At 61.4% G+C, this 19317-nt stretch overlaps 1 protein-coding gene across 1 annotated transcript in view; it reads left to right on the top strand.

The window, feature by feature from the left end:
* SND1 (staphylococcal nuclease and tudor domain containing 1) overlaps positions 1-19317 on the top strand; it is a 123939-nt gene that overhangs the window by 36941 nt on the left and 67681 nt on the right. Inside the window, exon 11 of the mRNA XM_074903604.1 lies at positions 13914-14003. Within this exon, the coding sequence (XP_074759705.1) occupies positions 13914-14003 (90 nt within the window). The remainder of the gene's footprint in view (positions 1-13913; positions 14004-19317) is intronic.

The following is a 19317-nucleotide window of genomic DNA, read 5'->3' as shown; positions in this document are numbered from 1 at the left end:
CGGTCCCGTGGCTTTTCTCTGGGGCTGTTTTATTTCCCCGCAGACCCGACCTGCAGAGGCTTCGCCGTGGCCACGTGCCACCAGCTCCCTGCCGCCCTTGTCCCCATTTTTAACGCTCCACGGCCCCGCTGCACCGGCCCCACTGGTGGCAACACAAATCCTGCCGGGGAGCCCCAGCCCCTCGGTGAACCGCTTTGGGGTGCCTCGGGGCGAGCCTGCCCCTCACTTTGGGGTCTCCCAATGCAGGGCTGCGGGTCCGTGATGCTGCAAACACGAGGAGGCAGGAGACCGGGGCCGCTCACGGCCCGGGGGATGCTGCAACGGGGCAGCGCCGGCCGCAGAGTCGGCTCAGCCCGGGCAGGATCCGCCTGGTCCCCGCGCCACGGGACACACGGCTCCCGGGGGGGACCTGTCCAACGCGTCACATGCCGAGAAGACAAACCTTATTAATTTAAGCCCACTGCTAACGCAGCTGCAAGCGGCCGTGCAGAGGAGGGTTGTGCGGGCACGGAGCGGCTGCGGCCGCCCGGGCAGGTTTTCTTCCTCTTTGTAAAACCGTGTGAGGAGCAAACCCCTGCTGCGGAGCCTTCAGAGAACGAAAGGCCCCAAAAATGTGCTTTTGTACACGGTTTTTGAGGAGCTGGAGGCGCTGAGCGCGGCGGCGACCGCTGATCCGGGGGCTCTGTGCTCACAAAGGGCCACGTTGGGTTTGGCGCTGGCTGCGCCCCGGCTTGGGCTGGAGCCCGAGGAGGGAGCTGCAGGGCTGGCCCGTCCCGCTCAGACAGGGGAGACTTTTGGATTCATAAATCCCCAATGGAGTGGGCAACGGTGAGACAAATCTCCAAGTCCAGACGTTTATTAACTTCCCACAACGTACTAATTGGATCCGCGACAACTGGCCAAGTGATATGGCAAGTGGTATAGTGTGTCTGGCGTTACTTAATGGTATGAGGGAAAAGGGGAAGAAGAAAAGGGGAGAGGCTGTGTCAGGGCTGCGTCTGTCTTCTTCCCTTCTTCACATCTTTTTCCTTTCTCTTTCACCCCTTGCCCCCCCCAGTTTATACCCATTGTCTTTGGGTCCCTCCCCCAGGCCGACCCCTACACCTACGTACCCCATGGATGGGGAGGGGGAAGGTGCTTTGGGGAGTGATGGAATTAGCATCATCTTGTTAATCTTCATTAGCATACTCGGGGTGTTAACTATAAAATGCATTTCATGGGTAATGAAGCAAAGGTCGTTCACTGGACAGATGGGCCTTGAAACTTGACCAGCTGCCCCAGAGCAGAACCCTCCTCTCTCCCCAGGGCTCCCCACTCCAGCCCATCCCCTGCCATCCTGGCCACATTATCAGCTCCAAACTCCACATTATTCACCCCATAACTATAATTTCATTACTTGCGAGTGTTTGAGATGTTCCTCGGCTCGTTGGGCCTCTACTCCCCCCCCTATCCCTTCTTTCTCTCTCTCAGGCTGGTTTTTCTCACAGGCCTGTTCCTCTCAGGCCCTTTTTTGGGGAGTCACAAGTTGTCTCCCACAGGGACGGGCACTTCTTGCTTTGGCACGTGCCCCGGCTGCGTCCCGCCGGGATGTGGAGGGATGGAAGGATGAGGCTGGGGACCAGAGCAGCACGTGTTGGCTGGAAGGCACCAGCTGCAGCGATTCACAGAATCCCAAAACCATCCGGGTTGGAAAAGCCCTCGCAGCTCCTCCAGCCCCACCATGACCCTCCCCCTGAGCGTTCCCAACTCCCCCAGATCCCTCAGCGCTGGCTCAGCCCGACTCTTCAACCCCTCCAGGGATCCCGGGGACTCCCCCCTGCCCTGGGCAGCCCATTCCAACGCCCAACAGCCCCTTCTGCACAGAAATCCTTCCTCAGAGCCAGCCTGACCCTGCCCTGGGCAGCTTGAGGCCATTCCCTCGGGGCCTGGCGCTGGGGCCTTGGCTCCAGAGACTCATCCCCCCTCTCTGCCCCCTCCTGGCAGGGAGTTGCAGAGGGCCAGGAGGTCTCCCCTCAGCCTCCTCTTCTCCAGACTGAACCCCCCAGTTCCCCCAGCCGCTCCCCAGCAGACCTGTGCTCCAGACCCTGCCCCAGCTCCGTTGCCCTTCTCTGGCCACGCTCGAGTCATTCCTATGGAAAACTCCGTCAGGCGAGAGGAGCCCCGAGGTGACCGGTCACGGCACCGTGTTTATCCCCTGCACCCCGGGGTCGGGCTGTGCCGCTGCTGGAAGCCGCCCCGCGGTGTCTCTGGCACCCCGAGAGGTGCCTGGGTCGTGCAGCCCCATAAGTTCTGCTCTGGGGCCGGACCTGCCAGCATCTCCCCCCACCGCAGCCCCTCTTGCCGCAGGCAGAGGGAGTTTTGGGGTGAAATCCAGCATCCTGCCTATTTCTGCTCTGTACAAGGTGCTCCCAGCTCAAACAGCAGCAGGTGTGTCCGGAGAGGAGGAAAAAATGTCCTTTCCTTGTTTGGGATCCTGTTAACCTGGGGGAAGGGTCCCTCTGGGCATGCCCGGGCCCGTGGCACGACGCTCCCACCACCGCGGGCTGCGGGTTCTCCCGCTCTCGCTGGCAGAGGGAGCCGAGCAGGCAGTGTGTGGCAGCAGGCAGAAGGTTTAAATTAGGGCCTCTCTTAACGTGATTAATAGGAGCCTTCAGGCTTGATGGAGATTGATGGGTGCTGGCCAGGCTGCAGGAGCGAGCCCCGATGCCCTGGGGAGGGCACCGGAACGGCGTGTGCTGGCAACACCATCAATACTGGGGCTGGGCTCTGGCGGCTTCCACGGGGGAGGAGGAGGATGGAGATGGGATAAGACAGGGTGCAGCAGCTCTTCCCTCTCCCGGCCGCCCTCTCCGCAGCCTGGGTCGCTCTGTGCGCTGGGCTAGTTTTGGGAAGGGGACCAGAGGATAACTCCCTCCGTGCTGGACGTGGTTCAGTCTGGCCCCGCGTCTGGCCACAGACCCAGCTCTGCGTTGAGGATGATGATGGAGGAAACCTTCAGTGCTCCCGTGCGGTGCTTGGGGTCACCAAAACCCTGGCTGTCCCCCGTCTTCCCGAGCTGGCTTCGGGGGTGCCGGGCCCCCCGTCTGCCCGGGAAGCTGCCACAGAAGAGCTTTAGCAGCGTGGGGAGGACTCAAGTTGTGTTTGGAAGTGAGGAAGGTCGGCACCGAGCTCAGCCCGTCTGTGCACGCCGCTACGCAGGGTCCCCGCTCCTGAGGGGACGGTGCTGTCCCCGCGGTGCTGAGCAGCGCTGGGGTGCGGGGACACCCCTGGTTCTGGTCGCGGTGCCGGTGCCCGAACGCTCCCGTGAGCCGCTCAGTACACCTTGAGAAATGCAAATTGCCTTAAAATGGTCGACTTCCCTTTGCAAGGCTGCGGCGGGGAGCCTGTTTTGCTAATAAAAGTGATTAAAATGGGGCCCTCTCTTTCTTGTTTGGGCATGGAGGCTCAGCTCAGGAGAAGTTGGTTTTTCTCTCTTTAATTGGACTCCTCTAATGATGTTTGAGTAATTCAGGGCCTGAGATACTCCGATACCCGCCCGGGGGCTGCGCAGGGGTTTGGGGAAAACCCTCTACCCCCGGGGTGCTGGGATGGGGGGAACTGAGCCCCCGGAGCACCGTGCCGGCCCTGCTGCCTCGCTGTGCTCTCCGCCGGCGGCCTGTGTCTGCGCTGACATCCCCGCGGGTGCCCGTCAGGACTGAGAGGACGGCGGGAGCCGTCCTGGAGCAGCAGCTTCCAGGGGAAGCTTCTTCCTGCCCCCCTCTGTCTCCAGCCGTCCCTTCGTGTGAGTATCAGAGAGCTCCGCGAGCGGCCGCTGCCGTTAATCCTCTTAGGGCTGTAAGCCCGGGAGCTGCCACTGAGATGCTCTGATCTCCCCCGGGCCCTCTCGGAGAGCAGCTGGGGAAAGAGCCGCTCTGCCGACCTGGCAGGGGGGCTGCGGGGGGCTGCCTGCACCCCTCAAACCCCTCGTTAGCCCACGGCCGCTGCGGGAGACCTGCCTGAGGCAGATCCTGTGCCGGTCCGGTCCTCCCCGGTGACACCACGGTGACACCGATGCAGCCAGGAGGGGCTGGCAACCCCACGGGGCCGACCCTGGGCAGGCAGGGCTGCCTGGAGCGCTGCCCTTCTGTCAGCCAGCGCTCCGGGCACGCACTCGCGCCCTTATTGCTGTTTGAAAACCTCCCCAGCTCGGCCGCGGCAGCCGGGATTAATCACTCAAGAGCTGAGGGTCTCGGTACCGAGTGCCCGCTGCCAGGGAGGGCTCCGTGGGCAACGAGGGACCGGTGGACACGTCTGCAGGCAGAGCCAGCAGCAGGCAGAGCACCGGAGGGGCTGAACACACGCTTCAGGCTTTGCATCCAGGAATGGCAAGCTGGGGCTGCTCAAATGGAGACGCCGCTTATTTCTCCAAGGGTGGGAACCCCTCGTCCTTCCTCCCTGCAATCCTCAGGGACTGCTTTCCTGTTGCTGCTTTCACAGAACCCCAGAGTCCTTCAGGCTGGAAAAGCCCCTCGGGATCATCGAGTCCAACCCTCAGCCCGACTCTACAAAGTTCTCCCCTACCCCACATCCCCCACAGCTCATCCCAACGGCCCTGAAACCCCCCCAGGGATGGGGACTCCCCCCTCCCTGGGCAGCCTGTTCCACTCTCGGACCACTCTTGCTGGGAAACATTTTCTCCTCCTGCCCAGCCTGACCCTCCCCTGGGGCAGTTTCCAGCCGTTCCCTCTTGTCCTGTCCCTGATCCCCTGGGAGCAGAGCCCAGCCCCAGCCTCTCTGCAATGTCCTGGCAGGAGCTGCAGAGAGGGATGAGGGCTCCCCTCAGCCTCCTCCTCCTCACCCTGAACACTCCCAGCTCCTGCCCTGCCTCCTCACAGGATTGATTCTCCAGCCCTTCCCCAGCCTCGTTGCCCTCCTCTGCCCTCGCTCCAGCCCCTCCAGATCTCTCTGGGATTGAGGTGCCCAAACCTGGACACAACCTCCAGGTGTGGCCTCACCAGTGCCGAGCACAGGGGGACTGTCACCTCCCTGCTCCTGCTGCTCACACCAGTGCTGACACGAGCCAGGAGGCCGTTGGCTTTCTTGGCCCCCGGGCACGCTGCTGGCTCCTGTTCAGCTGCTGGTCAGTGAGAACCCCCAGACCCTTCTCTCCCAGACAGCTCCAGCCACCCCTCCCCGAGCCTGTAGCCACGCAGGGGGTGGTTGTGGCCCAAGGGCAGGACCTGGCACTTGCCCTTGTTGAAGCTCATCCCGTTGACGTTGGCCACCGAGCCAACCTATGCAAGCCTCTCTGCAGAGCCTCCCTGTCCTCGTGCAGATCGACCCTCCCGCGTCACTCGGTGTCAATTCCCGGAGCTGTTGCTGCTCCTGGTGTCACCCCCTTCCCTGAAGAAGTGCTGCCCAGTTCCTGGAACATTTGGAAGAGCCTCGCCCATGTGGCGCCGTTGGCCCAGCTGTGCCCCGCCGTCATCGCCGCGCTGCGCCGCGAAGGCTTCGCCATGGAAAAACCCCTCCCCGAGCACTCCTGCTCGCCGGCTGCGAGGCTCCTCCTGGAGTTTCTTACACCAGCAGGGAGCAGCCGCCGTGTTCGCGTCACCGCCTCAGCGCCTCTCCGAGCGCGCCGGGTGCAACCGGGGATGCGCCGGGGCGGGAGGGCTGGGAACCGCGGGCGTGACACTGCTAACAAACTGTCTCCCTGTTCCCCAGGTACAGCGGGTACCCGGCGCCGGCTCTCACAAGCCGAGCAGCCTCTAAACGGGGCAAATTTCTCCCATTCTGGGGTCCCTCGGGGGCTGTTGCCTCCCCGAGCAGCCCCGCAGCCGCTGTCGGTGGCAGCTGGTTAATCTCCACCTCTCCTCGTCGTTCTGAACGGTTTATTCTCGCGTGTCGCTTGGAGTTGATTTGCTCTGCTAATTGCTTCCCAAATAATAAGCTTCCCTAATTGCACTGGAGGGGAAGAGGAGAGCTCTCCCCACCTGCAGCACCACCGGGCTGCAGGTCCCAGCCCCTCGGCTCTTCTGGGGTCCCACGCTGGGATTTTTTAAGAAACCCCCAAATCCTGCACTCAGGGAGTGCCCCAGGACCCGCCGGGCTCTCAGACAATCTCCAAAGGTTCCCGTATCCATCGTCATCCCCATCTCCTGCCCTTGGGAAGGGGCCAGGGCCTGGGAGCAGGACCCCCCCAGGCAATGGGGGGGCTGAGGGCACTCAGTGTTTAACCCCCCCCGGCAGGATGCGATCCTTGGCGGCTGCTGCTTTCCTGAAAATAGACTTTAATTGGCTACTGTAGGGCGTAATGATGTTAATTTGACAGGAGAGCCGTAATTCACTCGGCCTGTTCGATATTTAAAGCCTCATGGGGGGGTTATTTAAGGAGGAGGGAGGTTGAGGGGGCTGCTGGCACCCGGTGCTTGCTGGCCCCAGGGGCAGCACCCGCCTTCCAGATGCTCCGTCTTTTCATTTTAAACAAAAAATGGCTCCTTGCCCCGGGCTCCTCGGCGCGTAGCTGCGGGCCGACGTGAGGAAGCAGCAGGTTCCCGTCGATTTCTGGACTGAAATCCTTGTCTCCACGTGCCGGGAGAAGGGACGAGCTGTTTACCCCTCCCCTCCGCCAGCAACTCTCCAAAGATGAAGCTCCACGCGTTGCCTTTCTCGCTAATAAAACGACTTCCTCGCTGCACACCTTTAATTGAATGAGGCTAATATGCTGCGCTTTTTTTTTTTTTTTTTAATTATTTTTTGAATGGCTGATGACTCTCCCCAGCAGCTGGGGAAAGCCAGGGCCGGCGTTTCGACGTTTGGTGCCGAGATGTCGTTTCACCTTACTTCAAGGCGAGCGGGTCACAGAACCTTTAGGACTCCCTGGGCTCCACACAACGGGGACAGCACCTTACAGGGGTGCTGCTGCAGTTTGAGCTCTTGGCTTGAAAAGCAGTTTAAAAAAAAAAAAAAAAAGCAATATCCTTCTATGTGCCTATAATTGTGGATGTTTGACGGTCGTAGAATTTAGTTCACATCCTTGCTGTTATATTGATTTTTAATGTTTATTTGCAAAACCTCAAATGTGTGTTCAGGTTCTTGAACAGCTTCCCAGAGTGATCTGCTCAGCCACTTCCCCTCCGATATGAAATATCATTTTTAAGGCCAGCAAAATGGTATTTAATGGTGGCTGAGAGGGCCGTGGTTAAGTGCGATACATACTGGACACTTAAATATTTCTATTACCCTGCTCCTGGCACAGCCCAGTGCCTTTTATCTGTGCAGGGAATTGCAGAAGGGTTTGCATTTTTCATCGGCGTCACGACGACGCAGCCTCGGTGAGGACTCAGCCTCCAGCTCCTCGGGGCCGGCGTGGCCGTGGGTGCCAGCACGGCTCAGGTGGCTGCTCCAGCAGTGGGGACAACGCCTGTGCCCATGGATTCTGTCTGGGGCGCTGAGATGCTCTGAGGTGGCTGGTTGGTTTTTTTAAGGCAAACGTTTGCTTTTGTGCGATGCCGTGGAGAGCCGCTGCGCCTGGAGAAGAGGCTTTTAAGCACTTGAGTGCTGCTTTCAGGGCAGGCACGTCCCCCCTTGTCGTTAATGCAGCTGCAGGGTTTTACACAAGCTGGGTAAATCCTGGGCTAAACGGTAGCCGAGGAGCCCCAGCAGAGCCCCAGCCCCCCGCCAGCCCCCCACCAGCCCCGTTGTGTGGGAGCCCAAGGAGTCCTAAAGGTTCTGTGATGCTTGCCTTGAATTAAGGTGAAATTACATCAAATGATCAGTTAAAATGTTAGGGAAGGGAAGGGAAGGGAAGGGAAGGGAAGGGAAGGGAAGGGAAGGGAAGGGAAGGGAAGGGAAGGGAAGGGAAGGGGAAAAGAGAGGGAAAAGAAAGGAAAGGGAAAAGAAAAGAAAAGAAAAGAAAAGAAAAGAAAAGAAAAGAAAAGAAAAGAAAAGAAAAGAAAAGAAAAGAAAAGAAAAGAAAAGAAGGGAGAGAAGGAGAGTCAAAGAATCGTGATCCCCAGCCCAGGCTCCGGCGCGGTCTCAGGTCCCGTAATCCCGGGTGGTGGGTGCACCCCAGCAACTTTCTCTGTCGCCTTTTGAAGTTCCTCCCAGGGGCTGACTGGCACGTTAGACCAAGAGAGGCGGGAGTTCACGAACTCATTTGCCTGAGGGAGGAGGAAAAGGTGGAGCCGGGTTCTGGGCGTCGCTGGGGGACGGGGAGCCTGAGCCCTTTGGTCCAGTTGGGTCGGTGGTCGCCGTCTCCCCCCTTTACCTCTCCCTCAGGTTTTGTTTCCCGGGCGATTCTCCCCCGTCAGCTCCATCTGGTGCCGGGTGTTTAACTCTCCTGTCCATCTTTTCGCTCTTCTCCGGGGCTCTAGGCGTGGATTAAAGCGCGGGCCTTGCCCCCGACGGTTGGTTTTACTCCGTGTCCGTCTCCGCCCTTGGAGGCTTCTCTGGGGAATTTGGCTGCTGACTGCGAGGGAGCGGAGCCGCGCGCCCTTGGATGCGCCCTGCGCTGCCCTGCGGATCAGTCGTTCCTTAAACCAGAGAGTCAGTCCTTAAACCAGAGAGTTCAGTCCTTAAACCAGAGAGTTCAGTCCTTAGACCAGAGAGTTCAGTCCTTAAACCAGAGAGTTCTGTCCTTAGACCAGAGAGTCAGTCCTTAAACCAGAGAGTTCAGTCCTTAGACCAGAGAGTTTGTTCCCTAAACCAGATAATTCATTCCTTAGACTGACCACAAAGGCCACAACTTGGCCTTGAGGCTTTTCCTGTCCATCAGCGTTTGAGGCATTAGCTAACAACTTCAGTTCCTCACCCCCGTGCCGGGTGAAAGCGAAGCTGGGGCAGCTCTGTGAGCCGCCCCCGGGCCCTCCCGGCCGCTCTCCGGTGATGCGATCGCTGCCGTCGCCGCGGGCCCGGTGCTGCCGGGGCCACCCTGGGCTTTGCTGCTTGCTCCCACCATCCCCCTTCAGCGGTGTGCGGGATGGGATTAGGGATTTAACAGCCTGTGCCAGATAGACACTTAAATAAGCAATAAATTTGGAGTTCGTTAGTGAGGATTAATTACTGTTTGCACAGGGCTTTGCCTGTGCAGAGCCGCAGACGGAGCCCAAGCAGCGTTATTTATCTTGAAGCTTCGCCATGACCTTGTCGAGGTCGGGAGAGACTCGTCCCCCGGGTCCCATCGGGTCCCACCATGGAGCAGAGAAAAGCACAGTGGGCTCCGGGGTGGGAGGCACCCCGAGGACTCGGGGCTGGGGGATGCTTGGGCAGGCAGAGCAGGCAGCTGAGTGCAGGCAGCAGCCCCTGCGTGGTCCCGCAGCGAGCGTCTGCGTGTCGTGTAGCTGCTCGGATGGGGCTGGGGAGCCACAGTCCCGGGTTCAGCTGAAGGGAAAGTTCGAGTGTGAGCGTGTACTGGGGGGGCTGTGCTGGATTTTGGGGGCTCTCGGGGAGCAGGACTGGGAGGCTGGCGTTGAGCTCCCCATGTGGAAAGGGGCAGAGGGGGAGGCTGGTGAGTGGCACGGAGCGGCTGGAGCAGAGCCTATCTCTGTTTCGGGGCGCAGGCAAGGGGATGGGAGGTGGCGAGGCAGGGAGTATCCACGTGGGAAGGCTGAGCCTGCCCCGTCTCTCAACCCCTTTGGCTTAATTCTCTGTCTCGGCGCGGTGATTGTTCCGCGAAGCGACGGCCGTGGCTGTACGGCGCCGCGTCGCAGCACCGGACTGTGAAATGAGGAGTTAGTCATCCCTGCTCCTCCGGCTCCGTGCGGTCGCGGCCGTGCCACAAGGGTACGGGGACATGCTGCTGGGGGCATGCCCCCTGGGGCGACATCCCCCCACCCTGGTTCATGGGGGGATGCCCCAGGAGGTGCAGGAAGCCCCCTCAGCAGCTCGGACCCTGCTCTTGGCTCTGCAGGATTTATCACACTGCTCAACTCCAGCCCTGGCACGGGGCCGGGATTTTTTCTGGCACCAGCTAAATAACGGAGATGGCTCCGTCCCCGCACGCTTTGCCAGGGAGGGGAGCGCCGTGAATCGTTCTGCGGCGAGCCGGGGCGCAGCCAGGGAGCCGGCCTGACCGCGGGGCTGAGACGGGGCCGGCGGCAGCGCTGGATTTCCTATGGCAGTAGCACCCTCCCGAGGGTGACCACCCATGCCAGGGCTTCCCTCTGGCCACCTGCCAGCCATGCTGTCCCCATGGGGTGAGGAGGAAGCTCTCCCCTTGCCGGGAAACTGGCTTTGGGGCCGGCTAGCTGGCACCACATCCCATGCTGTCTGCCACAGCTCTGTGCCGGCCTCGTCAAGCCCATCTCATTAGGTGCCAGGAAGCTTTTCTGTGCGATGAGCCGTATCGGGTTGATCTCCAGCTCCTTTCCAGAAGAGATCCCATCTCTGCAGGTCCTGCACTCTGCCAGGCTCGGGATCTGCCCTCGCTCTGCCTGCAAAGCTGCCACAGGCAGCAGGAGCCTCCCCCAGGGATGGGTTTGGCACTGGCTGCAGCACCTTGGGGGATCCCTTGTGGGGATGCCCTTGCAGGATCCAGCTCGTCCCCATCGCCAGCGTGTGGCGATGCGGGTGGAGGAGGGAACGGCTCCAAGGAGCAGCCTGGGAACGGCGTCGGGGACAATAAACTCTGTCAAAGCCTCATTCAGTATGGAAGAACACAGAGCACGAGTGCCGGCGTGTCTTTGTCTGCTCGCTCCCTCTCCCATCTGATTCCTCTCCTTCATTTTCTGCAGCTTTTGCCTTATCTCCCTCTTTGTGGTATATTCCTCCCCTCCCCAGCTTGGTGAGGCATGGGGAGGGGCATTCCTCACAGCACCACACCAGTGACATGTGCTGAGGGCTGTCCTCCACCAGCGTGGGCTGGGGAGCTCCCTGAGTTGAGTTGGGTTGGGTTGGGCTGGGTTGAGTTGAGTTGAGTTGGGTTGGGTTGAGTTGGGTTGAGTTGAGTTGGGTTGAGTTGAGTTGGGTTGAGTTGGCTTGGCTTGGCTTTGCCCTTCTTCCTCCGCTCGCATGCTGGCAGGGCCCAAAGGTGCCATAACCATAGCAGTGCTGGTGCAGCCAACCACAGAGTGTCCAAAGTCCAGCACAGCGCCGGCGAGGGTGTGGGATCTGCTGGGGAAGGCCGTGTCCTTCCCTGGGGGAGCGGTGCCGGGCAGTGGCAGCCCCTTGGCATCGCTTTCGAAGCCGGGTCTGTTGCGCGGTCACACTGCATGCCACATCCAGGGCTGGTGGCAGCACAGTTTGTGGGGGACAAGCCCCTTGGGGGTGGTGGCTCCAAAGACACTGTCTCTGGGCCAGGGATTGTTGTCCCCAAAACCATGGGGAGGGCGACCAGGGATGCTGCTGCCCATCCGCCATGTAGTTTTGCAAGGCGCCTGCTTTGGCTGCTCCTGGGGACGGTGGCTGGGCAGGAGCGAGCTCTGCCTGGACCCCTGCCTGCAGCCCTGCCTGGACCCGCTGTCATGACCCAGACTGGAAACCCAGAGAATCACAAGAGTTCTCTGATCCCGTCGGGTTAAATTAAGTTTAAACGACACCAAACAACCGGTTAAAATGTTCTACTTGTGGTAGAAAACAATTTAAACTGGAAAAAGAATAATAAGCGATGTGGCCTTTTATAAATCTGTGAGAAAGAAAAGAAAGGAAAGAAAAAGAAAGGAGAGAAAGAGAGTCAAAGAAATCCAGATCACCACTCCTGAATCCAGCGTTGTCTCAGGTCCAGTAGTTCTGGGTGGTGGGTGCACACGGATTTAGCTCCGATGGTGGGTGCACACCCAGCAAAGTTTCTGTTGCCGTTTTAATTTCATCTTATTAGCTGATTAGCATAAAGGACGAGGAAGGGCAGATATTCCACAAATTCATTTCCATGAGAGAAAAGGAAAAAGGTGGAGCAGGGATTCCAGTTGAGTCAGGGGTCATTGCCCAGCTTCGTTTTTTCCTCTGTTCCCAGAGATCTTATCAGTCATCCCAGAAATGAATCCCAGAATCATCCGGGTTGGAAAAGCCCCTGCAGCTCCTCCAGCCCCACCATGACCCTCCCCCTGAGCGTTCCCAACTCCCCCAGATCCCTCAGCGCTGGCTCAGCCCGACTCTTCAACCCCTCCAGGGATCCCGGGGACTCCCCCCTGCCCTGGGCAGCCCATTCCAACGCCCAACAGCCCCTTCTGCACAGAAATCCTTCCTCAGAGCCAGCCTGACCCTGCCCTGGGCAGCTTGAGGCCATTCCCTCGGGGCCTGGCGCTGGGGCCTTGGCTCCAGAGACTCATCCCCCCTCTCTGCCCCCTCCTGGCAGGGAGTTGCAGAGGGCCAGGAGGTCTCCCCTCAGCCTCCTCTTCTCCAGACTGAACCCCCCCAGTTCCCCCAGCCGCTCCCCAGCAGACCTGTGCTCCAGACCCTGCCCCAGCTCCGTTGCCCTTCTCTGGCCACGCTCGAGTCATTCAATGGCCTTTTTGGGGTGAGGGGCCCAAAACTGAACCCAGGAATCGAGGGGCGGCCTCCCCAGTGCCGAGCCCAGGGCTCAGATCCCTTCCCTGTCCCTGCTGGCCACGCCAGTGCTGACACAAGCCAGGATGCCATTGCCCTCCTTGGCCCCCTGGGCACACTCTGGCTCATTCTCACCCCCCCCAGTCCCTCTCTGACCGGCAGCTCTCCAGCCACTCCTCCCCAGGCCTGTAGCCCTGCTGGGGGTTGTTGTGGCCCAAGGGCAGCCCCCGGCATTTGCCCTCAGTGAAACTCCCCCAGTTGGGCTCAGCCCAGCGATCCCCTCTTCTCAGTTCACTGGCAAGGCCCGTTAGTCATTAACAAGTCATTAGCGAGGCAAGCTGGTGTCTGGCTTGCACAATGGGGCCGTATGGGGCTTAGCGGGACTTGCGTTTGAGGAGAAACCACCTGGTTTAGTCCTTGTCTCCCCCTCTGAGGTTTTTCCATCAATACAACTGCAGGGTCATGGGGGGTGCAGCCTTGATACCCCCCCTCTCCCCTGGGGGATGTTCCTTAGACTAATCCCAAGGCCGCAGCTTGTCCTGGAGGTTTTCCGTGTGGATATAAATGTTTGGGGCGTTTCTTCCTTCAGTTCCTCACCGCGCTGGGGGCTCCGGGGGGCGGAGGGCGAGCAGCACCCCGTGTCCTGAATTTTGTACGTTCTGTATCATCTTCTCGCGGCCTCACTGCCGCCGCCGCTGCTCCAGGAGACCCCCACGGCTGAGCCCCTCCCGCTCCCTCGATGTTCCCAAGTCCCCGCTGCCCTTCCCGCTGGCAAACTCCCCGGTTTTGCTCAGCTTTTGAAGGGCTTTTATCTCCGCGCCAGGCCCCGAGCAGCTGATGGGCAGCGAGCAGGGAGATGCCCTCCAAGTCCCTTTCCTGGGCATCTCATCCAGCAAATGCTGTTAATCACTGGCTGGTAATGAGTTTGTCTAACGAGAAACTTCTGTGACAGAACCTGCGTGAGCAGAGCCCGTAGGAGCCTTATTTTTGCCTCCCGTGGGCATGGGCGGGTGGAGGGTGCAGGACGGGGGTGCTGAGTGTGGCATTTTGGGGAGGTGAGACCAACCCCCCCTGCGCCCGGGCTCCGGTGCTGAGCTGCCTGTGCTCCGTGGGGGTGGTTGGCTCATTTGGGGGCACCCTGGCCATCTCCCCCCACCCCAAACTCCCCTCCATCCCTTCCCCTTATATTGCTGCCATGTAAACTCGGCGATGCTCAGCCCAGCACCGTTGGGTGACCGCTGGCACATCCTCATGGGGGGACACTCGTGTCGGCCAGGGCCCCCCCGGGGGTTTTGGCAGAGCTGGAGCTGTGGCGATGCTCAAGGAACCCACCCCGGGGTGCGGGAGCGGGCAGGGGGGTGCTCGGGGCTGCCTCCCCGCAGGGATGCTCATCACAGAGTGGTTTTGGGGGGCTCCTCTGACCTGTGCCCCGCTCTTTACCCCCGCTGCAGGACAAGAACAGGAAGCTGAGGCCACTCTACGACATTCCCTACATGTTCGAGGCCCGGGAGTTCCTGCGCAAGAAGCTCATCGGGAAGAAGGTACGGGGGGGGCCGGGGGTGAGGTCCGAGGGGTGGGAGGGCACTAACGAGGGCCCGGGGGGAGCCAGCACCGCCCTGGTGCCGGTGGTGCCGCGCAAGTCCCCGGGGGCTCTCTGTGGGGGCTTGGGGGGTGCACCCAAAGCCAGAGCACCCTTGGAGCTGGCCCCGCCGAGGGGCTGCGGTCTCGCTTTCGGCAGCCTCCGTTTCCCAGGAATTCTGTGTCCCTCCGCCGCTTTCTATTTCCCTTTGTGTCCCTGGCGTATTTTTCTAGGCTGGTTTAGAGCAATTCAGGGGAATGAAGAATATAATGTGCACTTAACTACTGAAGCACATGCTCAGGATGCAATTTTCAAATGCTCATAAAATGGTCAAATAAAATCAATTTCCTTCATAGCGAGGCTGCTCGCTGCTGCTCATTGAGGACTATTTCCATGCCTAATTGCATCTTTCCATTTCAGAGCCCTGTTTATATATTAAAAAAAAAAATAGAGAGAAAAAAGAAAAAAAAAATCGCAGCTTGCGAGGCTTTTCTGATGGGAAATCTGTCACTTCTCATAGTCAGAAATGCCTGCGAGGATGTTGCTGGGACTTGTGAGGGGAGCTCAGGGCTCTGCGGTGGAAACCCGGCGCTTCCCAGCAGGGTCCCAGCCCCGCGCCAGGCTGCGCCTCGGCACGGTCCCGCCCGGAGCTACCGGCCGCCCTGGCGATTACCGGCGCCGCTTTTCCTCCAGCTGCCCTCCCTTTGCCGTCTCCCACCCTGCCATGGCTCGAAAACCAGCCTTTTTCTCCCCAAACCTGTTGGCATTCCCCCTTGGGTGGGACCCGCGGGGAACGTCACGGCGTCGCCACCGCGGCTGGGTGAGCCAGAGCCCTCGGTGCTGCCTGCGCCGGTCCTGCGTCCCCCGAGGTGCCGGCAGAGCTGTCCCCGTGCCGGGCAGCTCTGGTCCCCAGCCGTCCCTGAGGTCCCCCATATCCCCGCGACCACGGCTGGGGAGGAGGATGAGGATCCTGCCTTCCTCCCGGCTGCCATGGCGGAGGGCGGGCAGCAGGATCAGCCCATCCGGAGGGACAGGCAGGAGCAGGCAGGGAAGGGGGACAGCAGCCAGCTGCCACCAGCCCCCGCACCCAAAGGGGATGCTGGGGAGCCGGTGACCCCCAGAAATAGAAGCAAAAAAGCCCTTTGGCTCCAGTTTTTAAGCTCCCCATAACCTTGCAGTGAGCCGCTGCGGCGCTCGCCGGGCTCCTGCCTTCGCCGCTTCGGTAGCCTTGGGGAGCCGGGCGCCCGCTTGCCTTTGATGTTGCCTCGTTTGCTTTATAAATATTTCCTTTGTCAGCTCCACGTTTTTCACTTCAGATTAATTTGATTGAGGAAAGCGATGAAAAAAATCCTTCCCATTAATGATCAGAACAGTCCCCTGAGGTTGGCGGCGCGTTCTGATTTGAAATGACAGCCTTGCGCGGGGTGGCTCGCCCTTGCCTTCTCGCGGCTCGCCGGCAGCATCAATCTTTCCTTCAAAATCCCTCTTTTCCCACCCCCTTTTTTTAATATACTTTTAAAGCCCCCCCCCCCCCCCCCCGCCGGCAGGGAGCTGGCGACTTCCGAGAGCTTTCTGCTTGCGGGAGATCAAACGGGGTGGGCTGGCACCGATGCGCGGCGCTGCCTGCGGCTCCAGCACCGCGCGTGTTCGCAGGGGTGCCCTGGGGAGCCCTGCCTGCTCCGGGGAGCCCTGCCTGCTCTGCAGAGCCCTGCCTGCCTGTGCTGGGGAGCCCTGCCTGTACTGGGGGAGCCCTGCCTGTTCTGGGGAGCCCTGCCTGCTCTGCAGAGCCCTGCCTGCCTGTGCTGGGGAGCCCTGCCTGCACTGGGGGAGCCCTGCCTGTTCTGGGGAGCCCTGCCTGCTCTGCAGAGCCCTGCCTGCCTGTTCTGGGGAGCCCTGCCTGCTCCGGGGAGCCCTGCCTGCCCTGCAGAGCCCTGCCTGCCTGTTCTGGGGGTTCCTGCCCATTCTCTGACCCCCTTCCTGTTCCAGGGAATTCTGCCCGTTCTGGGGGGCCCTGCCTGCCCCAGGAAGCCCTGCCCGTTCTGGGGAGCCCTGCCAGTCTCCGGAGGGTGTCCTGGGGCTGACTGATCTCCGGAGATGGGGAACTCGGGGATCCTCGGGAGCCCTCAGGCAGCTCCAACGGTCTGGGGTCCCCACGGGCTGGGGTGCTCCCTTGAGCTGCCCCCCCCCTCTGAGCACCCTCTGGGCCCTTCTCCTCCAGGATGGGTGCTGGGTGCCAAGCAGGTGCTGCCACAGAGTGGGGGGCCCCCCCATTGCTCTGCCCTGCGCACCCCCAACCTGTCCCCGGGGCCGGGGCTCCGCTGCCGGACTCAGAGCCGGCTCCTGCCCCTTCCCGGGAAGAGCCGGTACGATGAGCCCCGGGAGGGATCAGCCCCGGGAGGGATAAGCCCCGGCAGCCCCTTTGAGACCGAGGAATTAAATATGAGGAATAATTAGGCCACGATGAGTTTTCAGGCTCACTGTCGCTGCTTCAGCAGTCAGCTTCTCGGCCGCAAACACCATGTGTCTGCCAGGCTCGGCCGTGCCATGCCTGCTGCCTGCACCCAGGGCTGCCTGCACCCGGGGCTGCCTGCACCCGGGGCTGCCTGCACCCGGGGCTGCCTGCACCCGGGGCTGCCTGCCGGGAAGGGGAGTAGGGCTCATCTCATGGGTGCTGTCCTGGCACCCTGGGGACCCTCCTCATGCGTCTTGTTCTGGCACAGCGGTGACCTTGCCCCGTGGCTGCTGTCCCAGCGCCCTGGGGAGCCTCCTCATGGGTGCTTCCTTGGCACAGCAGTCACCTTGACTCATGGGTGCTCTCACAGCACCCTGGGGACCCTCCTTGTGGGTGCTGTCTTGGTGTAGTAGTGACCTTGCCCCATGGGCGCTCTCGTAGCACCCTGGGGACTCTCCTCGTGGGTCCTGTTCTGGCAGAGTGGTGACCTTGCCCCATGGGTGCTGTTCTGGCACCCTGGGGACCCTCCTCGTGGGTGCTGCCCTGGCATAGTAGTGACCTTGCCCCGTGGGTGCTCTCGCAGCACCCTGGAGATCCTCCTCATGGGTCCTGTTCTGGCAGAGTGGTGACCTTGCCCCATGGGTGCTGTCCCAGCACCCTGGGGACCCTCCTTGTGGGTGCTGCCCTGGCACAGTGGTGACCTGTGCCCGGTGCTGCAGGAGGGCAGCCCCTGCCCAGCCCCTGCCCGTTCCTTGCCAATCCCCTGCCCAGCGCCGGCTGCTTCACTCCCGGCACGGAGAGACTCATTTCCCCAGCAAGGACAAATGTCCTCTGGCTGCAGTTTGTCCTCAGCTGCCCTCCTGTCCTCGTCCTGACACCTCCTGGTGCGTGTTCTCCGGCTGTGCCGCAGGCAGCATGCCGGCCGGTGCGGGCACCGTGCCAGCCGGTGCAGGCAGGAGCGCTGTGAAGGCAGCGGGGGCCGTGTTTGGGGTCAGGCGCCTCAAAAGCACCGTCTTGGCACGCTGGGATGGCGTGAGATCTCATGATCCCCTCCCCTCTCCCACCCCTACCAGCTCCAGGCAGAGGAAATTAATTGGAAATTAATTGGAAATTAAGAAATCTTGCTCCTGCGCCTTGCTTTCCCAGTACATCCCTCTCCTGCTCGCTGGGACGTTGCTCTGGTGGCACTGGTGTGTGGTACCTGGCCCGGACGGGCCACGGCTGCTTTTGTGGGGTCTGTGGGTGTCTGAGGGCAGCCGGGGCTCGGGGACCCGGGGGTGGCTCGGCTCGGGGTCGGGGGATGCAGAGCCCGGAGGTGAGTGTGGCCGTGGGCAGGGCAAGGGCTGTGGTGGGCAGGGGGCAGGCAGGGGGCAGGCAGGTGAACAGGGAGGCAGGCGGGCAGGGGGGCAGGCAGGGGGCAGGCAGGTGAACAGGGAGGCAGGCGGGCAGGGGGGCAGGCAGAGGGGCAGGCAGGCGGGCAGGGGGCAGGCAGGCGGGCAGGCAGGGAGGCAGCAGCCCCGAGGGCTGCAGGTTTGGCAGCGCGGGCGAGCAGCCAGCCCTCCCGGCTCTCCCAGGCTCCCCGCTGCCCGTCCCACTGCCCGTCCATCTGTCCTGCCGGCCCCAAGGGCTTCCCAGCTCCGGCCACTCCCCGCCCAAAGCCCAGCTCAGGGCCGAGAGAGCCTGAAACCCGGCCTGGGGGCTGAAACGCCGCGTCTGCCCCAACCCCAGCCCCGAGCCGGCGCTGCCCCATGCCGCAGCCTGCAGGGACACCGCCACGGCTTCCCCTGCGCCCCTGCAGCGCAAATAAACCGCCGCGATTCCTTCCAGCAGTCCTCCCCTCTGCCCCGGGTCCCTCCGGAGGAAACACCGAAGGGAGAAGGGGAATGAACATCCCCACGGCCGTGGCCACCCCTTCATTTCGGGGCCACGCGGCGCCGGGCTGTGGGGAACCGCCTCTGAATCCCCAGGGCCTCGGCGCTACACGGCACATCATTTATTTTCTCTCTCTCTCGCCCTTTCATCAAAACAACGTGAAATTTCCAAAGCTGGGATTTTTACGGTGCTTTGCTTTTCCTCTTTATCAGACAGAATTTGTTTTTCTTGACTCTCCTGCCAGCTCACACCGTGCCAACCCCAGCTCCCTGTGCCGTCGCGGCACGTGCCCGGCGCAAGAGCTGCCACGGCTCTGGCGAGGGAGCTGCACCCTCCTGGGAGAGACCCGGCGCCGTGGAATCTGCCCGGTGGCACGGGATGAACCGGCTACTGCCGCCCCGGTGCCCGCCGGCTTCCCGTGCCCTGTCATGGATTTATCTCCCGTGGTGGAATAAATCTCTGGTGTGTGTTGGGGCGGGGATGGCTCCCCCCCACCCGGCGCAGACGCTGCCCATCGATTCCAGCGCTGGGCACGCACCCGCCGCCGCCGTTAAGCAGCTTTTGTTAATTATGCCATCGTTCAGGCAATTGAATCGAGTCTAAATGGGTGCTCTTGGCCCTTTCCTCTAATTAGCTGGGGGGATTAATCGTTTGGGTGGAGGGAGACAGCATGAAATAACTGAGGAAAAAACAGCCCCTGTGCATGGAAGGGATTCGTTCCTTTCGTTGAGGGCAGCTCTGCAGCAGGGGGTGGGGGCAGTGGGTGGCTCCCCCTGGGGTCCCACAGCACCCCGGGGTGCCCAACAAGCTGCTCCCCTACAGCCATGGGCTCAGTGCTGGCGGTTGTGAGTCTGGGGGGGACTCGGGAAGGTCCCTGGGGGTGCCGAGAGGTGCGGGGGAGCCCCGTTACCTGCCCTGCAGTGGGCAGCAGTGGGGGGCCCATTTCTCACCC

This window comes from Athene noctua, chromosome 3, assembly GCF_965140245.1.
Source record: "Athene noctua chromosome 3, bAthNoc1.hap1.1, whole genome shotgun sequence".
Lineage (NCBI taxonomy): Eukaryota > Metazoa > Chordata > Aves > Strigiformes > Strigidae > Athene > Athene noctua.
This window is presented reverse-complemented; position numbering and strand designations above follow the sequence as displayed.